The 12,416-nt window shown below is 37.0% G+C and overlaps 1 protein-coding gene across 3 annotated transcripts in view; it reads right to left on the bottom strand.

Annotated features, from left to right (window-relative positions):
* Nucleotides 1-176: 176 nt before the first annotated feature.
* The window catches only part of LOC105005547 (rap guanine nucleotide exchange factor 6-like), a 151,365-nt gene continuing 139,125 nt past the window's right edge, over nt 177-12,416 (bottom strand). For all 3 annotated transcript variants that reach the window (XM_010863566.1, XM_010863565.1, XM_010863567.1), the window contains 4 exons: nt 10,843-11,020; nt 8,738-8,874; nt 4,279-4,437; nt 177-3,432 (listed from right to left, as the gene is read on the bottom strand). In XM_010863566.1, coding sequence (XP_010861868.1) covers nt 3,220-3,432; nt 4,279-4,437; nt 8,738-8,874; nt 10,843-11,020 — 687 coding nt within the window. In that variant the 3' untranslated portion in view covers nt 177-3,219. The remainder of the gene's footprint in view (nt 3,433-4,278; nt 4,438-8,737; nt 8,875-10,842; nt 11,021-12,416) is intronic.

Consider the following 12,416-nt stretch of genomic DNA (forward strand, 5'->3'; position numbering starts at 1 on the left):
GGAATAAAAGTAAAATTTATCTATTGCTCCTCCTTGAATTTCTGAATCACTGTTAAAATTTACTACTCTGCTGCTGCTGCTAAGTCGCTTCAGTTGTGTCCGACTCTGTGTGACCCCATAGACGGCAGCCCATTAGGCTCCCCCATCCCTGGGATTCTCCAGGCAAGAACACTGGAGTGGGTTGCCATTGCCTTCTCCTAGCAGCATCTTAAAAAATGGGTACACAGAATAAATACAGAAATAAACCAGGTATTAAGCCAAATATAAAAACCAATTGTTGCCCATAAAGTCAGATTTCAATTTGGTGCATTCATCCTAATGATTTCATTGGCCAGAATTATTGCATGACAAATATACATTAATACTAACAATGTTCTTGTTTAAAAATTTATTATAAGATTAAAAAAGGGTACCCACTGCTAAGCAGGTATGTAAATCATTTCTCTAGAAGGAAGTCAGAGAAAGGCTCTTCAAGTTACCTATTTAAGGGACAAGATAATCACAGGTCATTCTTATTCTTCTCCCACCTTCAAAAACACTCTAAGAATTCCAAATCGGGTCTGTCATTCATGAAAATCACAATTTGATGTCACTCAAATCTGGTTCTCAGATCATACATACAATATGTCAGGGGTGAAAATGACTGACGTGTTAAAGAAAAGCCGTTATTTTGATTAGGTAAATCACTGAGGAGGGATATCTGTGGAGATTAGGTTGTATTTTAAAAAGCAGTATTTAATGACAAGTTCCATAATCATGCAGAGGCACTTACCAAACTGCTCACTAGCATCCAATAAGGTGGGATGCTGGGAGACAGGTATGCTGAGTGGGCAGGTGAAGGAGATGGCTAGTTGGTAGAGTTTGGTTATGATGAGCAAGCAAGTAAATATACAGAGCATAACAAGAGCCACTGTTAGATAAGGTTATTTACAATGAGGGAAAGGAAAAGGCTACAAAACTAACTCTGTGGTACAGTACTAGAACTGGGAGTCCTGGTATAAGCTCACGACTGAGACAGATATAAAAAGGAACAGATGTGCATGAATTTAGTTTATATATATTCCTATCTCTCTGAGCAAAGGCTCTAGAAGCAATGACACCTCAGTAGCAGTGAACAGAGTGAGTGCCCTGATTTTGGTTTTTAAATGTTATTATCTACTAGGAGGATCCAGGGCTCTCTGGAGCAATGCCTGATTTCAAAGCAGGGGTAGGAAAAGTAAAAGATGAGCCTGGAACATCTTGTTTTGCCAGATAACAAGGAAGCTCTCAAAAATGATGGGAACATGTCAGAAGAATACAGGAATCAACAATCTTAAGAGGGTCCCACCATCTAAATCTGGGACAATCAGACAATCAGAACAATGCTGATGGTAAAGAAATACACGAGAACATTCTAATCAAAGAGGAGAGAATGCCATTCTTACAGGAGAATGACAATAAAATAATGGAAATAGAAAATCACCATTTCAGGCAGGAGTAGTCAATCTAAGTGAAGACTGGTGGATAGAGGTCTGCAAGACATACTGACACTATCCCAGAACATCAATGCTTCAAATGCTTATCAATTACAATGGGTAAAATGGTGATTTCACAGTAAAGACACCTGACAGACACCAGGTCTCTGTGGACCAGGTGATTAAGATTAACTTCACTAGTGGTGGCATAGGCGGACATTGTGTGCTCCCTGATACGATGTACTGAGAAGAGCAGAACATTATTTCTGTGGGGTTCCAGCCAGGAAAGTATAACTTTAGTCTGGGCAGGAGGAAACAGCGGACAGATCTAGTCTGGGGGTCATACTGTAGACTGTAAGGTGTACATTCATCAAAATTGCTGAGAATGTGAAAAGGGAATAACTATTCCTGGAGTAGACTTAAGTGACATGACAACTAAATGCAACTGTGTGCCTGGATGAGATTGAGCCAAAAATGAAAAAAAGCCATTTTGGGGAGAGTTGGTGAAAATCTAAATGGGGTCTGTGGGCTGAATGGCTTTACTTTATCAATGTTCATTTCCTAACTTGAAGGGCTCCATGGTGTTTATGTAGGAGACTGTTCTTATTTTTAGGAAGTACACAATGAAATATTTTGGAGTAATGAGGCATCACATGTGCAGACTGCTCTCAAAAGATTGAAAAAATACTGATGAAAATGGAGGATATGCAGAGAAATGTTAACGGTGGGGGAACCTGAGTCAGGATACTCTAAACTGTTCTTGCAACTTTTCTGTAAGTTTGAAATTATTTAAAAAAAAAAAAAAAGCCTCAACATGAGCCTTCATAAAAAGACAGCCTGTGACAATCCACACATATATTCGAATTTTTTCCTACAAAGAAAGCTTACACTTATCAGCTTAGGAAAAGAAAAGGAGTGTTTAGATATAGTCTGACTCTTAAGGAATATCTGATCTGACCAACCAGTCCCTCTTATTGTTAAATAAACAGCTGCACTTATAATGAAAAATAACACATTTAGTTATTTTGCAACCAAGACTAGCTTGAAAAGAAAAAACTGTCAAGCATTTATTTCCTCTCTTCCAACTATAATTGCTCTATTTTACATCTGTGTGTGCTCAGTCATGTCTGACTCTTTGTGATACATGGACGGTAGCTCACCAGGCTCCTCTGTCCATGGGATTTTCAAGGCAAGAATACTGGAGTGGGTTGCCATTTCCTTCTCGAGATTCAGACGCCATTAAGACAGGCAGACAGGAGAGTGGAAGGCAAAGATCAGAGGGGAGAGGGAATCAGAGAAGGGAAAACAACATGGGTATTAAGACTCTACAGCATGCTAAGGCTTTTGATTTGCCACATTTAGCCCTAATAAAGACCTGCCATAGAATCCCCATTTTCAGATAAGAAAACTGAGGTTCAGAGAGGCTAATGTCTATTTCAATGACACAGAGATCCCATCAGCGGTCTCCATCTTCATCTAGGATTCTTGTACGTTGATGGTTGGTCCTTTCAATTTGTTTTGTTTCTAAATATTGCTATCTTTGATGAAATTAACTTCCATTATTGATGAATCATACATTTGAGAAGGAAAATTCTGACTGGTATATTCTAAGTAATATCCTTTCATACTGATATACATGGCAGTGTCATCCTTACCCAATAAAATACTGTTAAAAACCAACTAAGAAAATGTCAAAAGGACACATTTATTTATATACACTGGATCCCAAAGTTAGTGAATTATCTTGCACTACTTAATAAGCACTTCAAAGTCTTTTAAACAAGATGAAGGTTTTATTGATCAATAATAAGTAAAACACACCCACCTTAATTACAATGTGTCCTTTCCTGGTTCCACTTCGATCCAGTTCACGATGCTCATGTACCATAACAATTTCTCCCTCTTCCTCAACTTTATGGGTATTTTTTTCAACATGGTTTAAAATTCTCCAATAATCCTGCTGGGCTATGCAGACAAACTGCCCAAGAACAACATGGGGACAATTAATAAACCTATAATACACAAATATATCACTATGCACCAAGGCAGAGCACAAAGGTAAGAACTCAAGTGACATCAGTTCTTTTTTATTTAGCCCCTTTACTCCTTAACAAAAATCAAGGTAAAAAAAAATAAAGCATGCACAGAGACCAAAGAAGTTAAATCCATGTGAATTCTGCTCTAAAAGGAGAAGTAAGCATATACTTCTTTCAAAACTGACACTATGCAAAGAAAACATGAAGCAGGAGTAAGTTAGAAACAAACAACTCAGAAGTTCCTATTTCTTCCTCTATTGGGAAAAAAAAAACAAAAAGGAGACTGAGCTGGCTAATATCACATAGATATTTAACAAACAAACATTTATTGGGTATACTCTCTTTAAAATATGTATAGTTTAATTCCACAAATATTTGCATCAGATATAAAATCTACTTTCCTTTATTAACTGAGTTTTTCAAACTTCTAATTCTCAAATCAAGCTATTTTATTTTGAGGAAGGAAAAAGGCTCAGCCATTTAAAAATCAAGAAACAGGAGAACCAAAAAAAACCCCAGAAACAAAAGAACATACACTGCTATATTTAAAATGGATAACCAACAAGGACCTACTCTTAGCACATGGTACTTGGCTCAATGTTATGTGGCAGCCAGGGAGGGAGTGCAGTTTGAGGGAGAGTAGATACAACGTTTATGTGTGACTGAAACTATCCTTCACTGTCTACCTGAAACTATCCTAAATAATCCACTCTACTCCAATATAAAATAAAAAATAAAAAAAAAAAAAAAAGAAAGAAACAAGAGAACATTACCAGAGATAAGCTTACCTGACAGTCATCTACTTTAGTCCTAACAACTCCATGCATGTACTGTTTATCCAGAGTGGGTGTGATTCCAAAACTATTTCCCATAAAGAGATTGTCAACTTTTCCATCTGGATGACTGATTTCCACAGTGCCATTTAAAATAACATACCATGAATCAAGCTATAGAGAAGACGACAGGTTTTAGGAATCTTTGAGAAAAGATGATTATATGTTAACTTTGAAAAATAATCAATCAGTACATAGAACTCATATAATTTATAAAAGACTTCATTATATTATTGAATATTCCATCAGATCAGAATGTATTAGTAAATAACACCGTTTCTATTAAGCAAACGACAACAGTTTATTTTACTCTTTATTCTTTTAGTCACCAAATGAAATCAGGGACCCTCATAACTGACCAAAATACTCTTAAGACAAAATACTGCTGCTAAGTCACTTCAGTTGTGTCCGACTCTGTGTGACCCCATAGATGGCAGCCCACCAGGCTCCCCCGTCCCTGGGATTCTCCAGGCAAGAACACTGGAGTGGGTTGCCATTTCCTTCTCCAATGCATGAAAGTGAAAAGTGAAAGTGAAGTCTCTCAGTCGTGTCTGACTCTAGTGATCCTATGGACTGCAGCCTACCAGGCTCCTCCATCCATAGGATTTTCCAGGCAAGAGTACTGGAGTGGGGTGCCATCGCCTTCTCCGAAGACAAAATAATGTTATGGCTAAGACCACAGTTTAGTTGCTTAGTCTTGTCCAGCTCTTTGAGATCCCATGGACTGCAGCATGCAAGGATTCCCTGTCCATCACCAACTCCCGAGCTTGCTCAAACTCATGTCCACTGAGTTGGTGAAGCCATCCAACCATCTCATCCTCTGTCATCCCCTTCTCCTCCTGCCTTCAATCTTTCCCAGCATCAGGGTCTTTTCCAGTGAGTCAACTCTTCACATCAGGTGGCCAAAGTGTTGGAGTTTCAGCTTCAGCATCAGTCCTTCCAATGAATATTCAGGACTGATTTCCGTTAGTACTGACTAGTTTGATCTCCTTGCAGTCCAAGAGACTCTCAAGAGTCTTTTCCAATACCACAGTTTAAAAGTATCAATTCTTGGTGCTCAGCTTTCTTTATAGTCCAATTCTCATATCCATACATGACTACTGAAAAAACCATAGCTTTGACTGATGGACCTTTGTTGGCAAAGTAATGTCTCTGCCTTTAAATATGCTGTCTAGGTTGTCATAGTTTTTCTTCCAAGGACCAAGCATCTTTTAATTTCATGGCTGTAGTCACCATCTGCAGTGATTTTGAAAATCACCAAGAAAATAAAGTCTGTCACTGTTTCCATTGTTTCCCCATCTATTTCCCATGAAGTGATGGGACCAGATGCCATGATCTTCGTTTTCTGAATGTTGAGCTTTAAGCCAGCTTTTTCACTCTCCTCTTTCACTTTCATCAAGAGGCATTTAGTTCCTCTTCACTTTCTGTTATTAGGGATGTATCATCTGAGTATCTGAAGTTATTGATACTTCTCCCAGAAATCTTGATTCCAGCTTGTGCTTCATCTAGTCCAGCATTTCACAAGATGTACTCTGCATATAAGTTAAATAAGCAGGGTGACAATATGCAGCCTTGACATACTCCTTCCCATTTAGGAACCAGTCTGCTGTTCCATGTCCAATTCTAACTTGCTTCTTGACCTGCATACAGATTTCTCTGGAGGCAGGTAAGATGGTCTGGTATTCTCATTTCTTAAAGAATTTTCCTCAGTTTGTTGTGATGTACACAGTCAAAGGCTTTGGCATAATCAATAAAGCAGAAGTGGATGTTTTTCTGGAACTCTCTTGCTTTTTCGATGATCCAAGATGTTGGTCATTTGATCTCTAGTTCCTCTGCCTTTTCTAAATCCAGCTTGAACATCTGGAAGTTCATGGTTCATGAACTGTTGAAGCCTGGCTTGGAGAATTTTGAGCATTACTTTGCTAGCGTGTAAGATGAGTGCTATTGTGAGGTAGTTTGAACATTCTTTGGCATTGCCCTTTTTGGGGACTGGAATGAAAACTGACCTTTTCCAGTTCTGTGGCCACTGCTGAGTTTTCCAGATTTGCTGGCATATTGAGTGCAGCACTTTCACAGCATCATCTTTTAAACAGATTTGAAATAGCTCAACTGGAATTCCATCACCTCCACTACCTTTGTTCGTGGTGATGCTTCCTAAAACCCACTTGAATTCACATTCCAAGATGTCTGGCTCTCGGTGAGTGATCACACCATCGTGTGGGACATGAAAATCTTTTTTTGTATAGTTCTTCTGTGTATTCTTGCCACTGCTTCTTAATATCTCTTTCTGTTAGGCCCATACCATTTCTGTCCTTTATTGTGCCCATCTTTGCATGAAATGTTCCCTTGGTATCTCTAATTTTCTTGAAGAGATCTCTAGTCTTTCCCATTCTATTGTTTTCCTCTATTTCTTTGCACTGATCACTGAGGTAGGATTTCTTATTTTTCCCTGCTAATCTATGGAACTCTGCATTCAAACGGGTGTATCTTTCCTTTTCTCCTTTGCTTTTAGCTTCTCTTGACGTACTCCTCTGGAAGTAAGACCACAAACTCTTGGAATTTGAATCCAGAATCTGCCACTGACCAGCTGAATGAGTCTGGGAAAGTTGCTTCAGTTTCTCTACTGCTATAATGAGTGTAACGATATCACCTATCAGAGAACTTTTGTGTCAATTAAAAATGAGTTTATTACAAATCAAGTAATAAATAGCAATAAATTCCAGACTGGAATAATGTCTGGCACACAGCAAACATTCAAAAGACATAAAAAAAAGGTAGTTACTGATTAAGAAAAACTATTAAAAACTTGAATTTTAAGGTATACCTAAAAATATATCAAAAATTTCTAATGTTAAGAAAATACTGCTCTCAATTTATACCAAAGTATTTAATGCTCTAAAGAGACATATTGTAACGCCTACTGCATATCCATGAAAGACTACTTGTTCTCACTTAATATCCCTTTTATTAGTCTAAACTGTCAACAATTTTAATGTGATTTAAGGAAAATCTGGATTATCAGTTCTTAAGAAGAATCAGTGACAACAAGAAATATTTTTTCAAAACTGTGGGGTTTTGTTATTTCAAATATAAAATATAATTATTGTGAAATTTCACAATTATACAAATTACTTGAGGACAGGGGCCGTGTTGGGTTTTTTCACCACTATCCTCACAGTGTTTAGAATAGTAACTGGCAAAAAGCAGGCACACAACAAAGTTTTGCTGACAGAACTGTAAAAAATTAAAAGACAAAATTTGTGGAAAAGTTATTTAAAATCCTACTGTTTGTACAGTTGTCATTAAAAGTTTAGTATTTTCCTCCCATGTTTATCTTATCTCACACTGCTGAACTATTTATTTTATGCTTTGAAAAAAAATTCAATACTATATTCATTTGTTCAAACTTTTTTTTTTTTAGTATATCCCATGTGCTAAATGTTTTCTAGGATACAGGGAGAAATCATGTAAATGAAGCTAGAGGTAAGGCCCCACCTTCAAAGATTTCTATCAAATCAAAGATTTCTATTACAATCATTTGAAAAGCTATACGAAATTATAACCTGTGGCCACATACTCATTTAGTTAACCACTGCTTATTTGGGGGATATATTTTGGTTATTTCCAATTTTTAATATTATACAAATGTTACAATGAATATATCTTTTGTGATAACTCTTGAGTTTTATATTGTCTGGAGGAGAGACATTCAGAAGGGTAATAACAGATTAGAGACTATTAAAAGTCCATGTTAAAAATTGCTAAATGATTTTCCAGAAATACTGCTTATATTCCTATTAACAGTATATATGACAGTGTTCATTGACTGATAGCTCACTATCAATTTTTATCAGTTCAATAAGAAAAGCAGTGAAGTGCTACCTGAAGCAGTAACACATTTCAATTCCTCTGAATCCTCCCCTCCACCCATCCACAAGTTGCCATCCAAGCATTTTTGAAAACAAAACTGCCACATAAATGCCTCAACTGACAGCAGTTCACTAGGAGGCACAGGTACGAAGACAATTCCTTTGTTTAAAAAGAAAATGGGTAATATAAAAAAGGGATAGGAGATTAAATACTTGATAACATTTAATAATATTATAAATATACTAATAAAATAATAATATCTTCAAGTCTTACAACTTAATTTGAGAAGTTAAAAAACAAATTTGGTCCAATGAATTACTGAACATCTATTTTGTGTAAGGTCCATGGCCAAGAAATCAAAATTAAGACAAAATCAAACAAAATGAAACTTATCTCTTCAGAAATTATAACTGCCCCCAAATCAGCATTCATTTAAAAAACTGTATAACTTTTAAGTCAAGATTTATACAAGTTTATGCAAATTAAACATTCTAAAAATCAGCTGCCACAGCAAGTAATGTGTAACAGATATTTGCTAACCTACCTCTTGCCCATCTTCAAGAATAACAGCTCCAGCCTGCTCTACCACTTCAAAAATCATCACTGAGCAGAGTTCTCTCCTTACAGACATGGTCATATTTGCAAAAGCGGGAAGCTGGTGCATAAACTCCAGCAATTGTTCTGTTAGAAAACAGAAATTCTACTTTAGTGCTCATCAAGGACTACAGTTTAAAGATACAATAAAATCTAGAATCCAATACCCAATTTCCTAATCAACTTATGAATTCATGATGCTTAACTAGAGAAGCCAAGATGCAAGATGACTGTTGCTTAAAAAAATCTGGTTAATGGATACATTCTGACTCACACACAAATACAGCCATAAGAATTCACAACTTCCAGAGAAAACCTGGAAACTACAGGTTCAAATGATACTGGAGAGTTTAGCTAATTCTCATGGTGGTTAGGTTTAGTGATGTCCTTTGGTCTAATAAATTACTGAAAAGAGCTTTTGTCTGTTTCTTATGGGCTTGAGTTTTAAGTAGTTATTAATAAATGTCAGTAAGTAATTAAATTAGGGATAACAAATGTGAATACTACTTTAAGATTTGTCAAAGCAAATACAAGGTAACTGTCTAATTTAACCAAGAAATGTTTGAGTGCCTGAGTCCCTTTTCTTATATAGATATGAGAGCAATAAAGACAAATATAAGGGAAAAAAAATACATTTAAGCAGTCAGCTAAAGCTGAAATAGAGGAAAATGATAAGAAGTTATCAACCCACAGATAACTGTAAGTGAACTATATTTCATCTTTTAAATAAACCTTATAAAAAGTACATAGTGTACAATTCTTTATCACTGAAAATGCACTTACAGTTTCTGTCCAGAAAGCATTCACAACATGAGTCTCAACTGTAGGTTGCATAACTATACTATATGTTATTAGCATGATAAGGAATGTTTAAACCTATAGATCTTAACTCCCATAGACTATAATAATTACTAGCAGTATTTTCTGATTTGAATCACAGCAATATAACTCTTTTAAAAGAGAAATCTAGGATAAAATCTTAAATGAATCATAATATATAATGATACTAAGTAATCTCTGTCCTTAAAGATGACATTAGCATCTTTAGTATTATTCAATCTCGAATGTAAAGTACAAGAAAGTAAAGAAAAATTCATAAAATTTGAATCAAAAGCTGGAGAGGCAAAACTATGATTTCTTTTTTTTAATAACATTTGAAATCTTTTAAAATTCACAGACACTGGACACTGATGTCCTGTGTTGTAAGTACCTTACGGACATGAAAGGGGAAACCACTTAAATGCAATCAAAGCTTTTGTTTTATAAACTGGGGCAAACAGAATGTGAGGCCTCTCATCACCCAAAGATCATCAGGGTTGATTCAGCTGATCTGGTTGTCCAGGCAAGTGTCCCCTTCCTCCGCCACCACTTCAGGCATGTGTCCCTGTTGAAGTTGTACACTTAATCGAAGACGACAAGCTGTCCCAATACAGGAGTATCTTGAAAAGAACATTCCCTGACAAAGGGGAACTGTCCTTTGGTTAAGGGTATAGGAGGAGCTGTGTTCCACTGCTAGAACCTCCGAACAAGCTCTTCTATCAGGGCAGCTAGCCTCAAAGATGTCCCTAAACAAATCCGGCCTCTTGATGGTCATGTCTGGATGTAGTCCTCTCCCTTACTGCATGAGGGCTGCTTTGTGTGACAAACATAATTGGGAAGAAGCAATGACGTGTCATTCCTGAGGTCAGATCAAAAAAGACACTGTGGCATCTGCCTTATTCTCCCCTGAATAAGAAACCAACTGCCATGTTGTGAGAACTTTTAAGCCATCTCTGGAGTGGCCTGCATGGAGAGGAACCGAGGTTCTATGAACAAAGCCACATGAGCAGCCACCTTGGAAGTAGATCCTCTAGCTCAGGCCAGTGAAGCCTCAGATGACTGTAGTCCCTGCCATATTCTGACTACAACCACATGAGAGAGAATGAGCAAGAATCACTCAGGCTGCTCCTGAATTCCTGACCCACAAAAAATTTTCAGCGATGTGTCATTCACCAACAGGTAACTATATATAAATTAAACTATAAAATTCCTATTGTGAACAGATGTATTTCTTACCAATGTCATCATCGGTTTTATCTGCAGGTTCTTTTTCAAGACATTCTCGGACAAGATCCCGCCCTTGCAGAGGATCTGTTCGATCAATGTCTTCATCTTCCTCTTCTTCATCTTCAGAATCAACAGGTCCTTCTGGAAGACGTGTTAAATCGACATCTCCTACCTCACTTTCGGTAGCCTACAGGAAGAAATCTTGATCACTTATCACTTTATGTTATAAAAATTATGTATTACAATCTAAATGAAATACAACTATCCCTTCCACTAAATATTATCAAGAATTAGGCAACACTGTATGTTGTATCAAAAACAAAATGATACTTATTAATAAACGGTTCTCTGCCCAAAATACAGGCCATCTTTTCACAGTGTGACATCTAAATTGATGTCTAAGCCAGTAAGTATAAAATGGTCAAGAGATTAAAACATCACTAAATGTATTAATACTTTTTTCCAAAAAAACCCACTTATATTCCTTAAAAGTACATTTCTTAAAATATGAAGTGAAAAAAAGAGAAAGAGTTTACTAACAATCATTTTAGGAGCACCTTGTTAGTTTACGATGGCTATTTTAAATAAGGTTATTATTCTTTCGCCACAGGTTTAGAGTCTAGTAGAGTAGGGATTCACATAAATTAGGAAATAAGTATAAAACAGATAAATAACAGTACTGAAAACTGCTGAATTGCAACAACTATGAAGGACTGAACAAATACTTATGTCTTTCCAATTCCTTATTACTTAATCTAACAATAAGCAAAGAAAAGCCAAGGTTACTCTAGGCATTCTTGAAGAAAATAAACTTATACTAATAAGCTGAACTTTGCAAATATACTAGTATCAGATATTTGTAAAAGAATTACCAGATTTTTTAAAAACTGTAAATTTATATTTTTAAACTTATTTATTTTAATTGGAGGCTAATTACTTTACAATATTGTATTGATTTTGCCATACATCAACATGAATCTGCCACAGGTGTACACGTGTTCCCCATCCTGAACCCCCCTCTCACCTCCCTCCCCATACCATCCCTCTGGGTCATCCCAGTGCACCGGCCCCGAGCATCCTGTATCCTGCATCGAACCTAGACTGGCGATTCGTTTCATATATGATATCATACATGTTTCAATGACATTCTCCCAAATCATCCCACCCTCTCCCTCTCCCACAGAGTCAAAAAGACTGTTCTATACATCCTGTGTCTCTTTTGCTGTCCTGCATACAGGGTTATCGTTACCATCTTTCTAAATTCCATATATATGCATTCAGATCAGATCAGATCAGATCAGTCGCTCAGTCATGTCCGACTCTTTGCAACCCCATGAATCGCAGCACGCCAGGCCTCCCTGTCCATCACCAACTCCCGGAGTTCATTCAGACTCACGTCCATCGAGTCAGTGATGCCATCCAGCCATCTCATCCTCTGTCGTCCCCTTCTCCTCTTGCCCCCAATCCCTCCCAGCATCAGAGTCTTTTCCAATGAGTCAACTCTTTGCATCAGGTGGCCAAAGTACTGGAGTTTCAGCTTTAGCATCATTCCTTCCAAAGAAATCCCAGGGCTCATCTCCTTC

The sequence above is a fragment of the Bison bison genome, unplaced genomic scaffold, assembly GCF_000754665.1.
Source record: "Bison bison bison isolate TAMUID 2011002044 unplaced genomic scaffold, Bison_UMD1.0 scf7180017864492, whole genome shotgun sequence".
Lineage (NCBI taxonomy): Eukaryota > Metazoa > Chordata > Mammalia > Artiodactyla > Bovidae > Bison > Bison bison.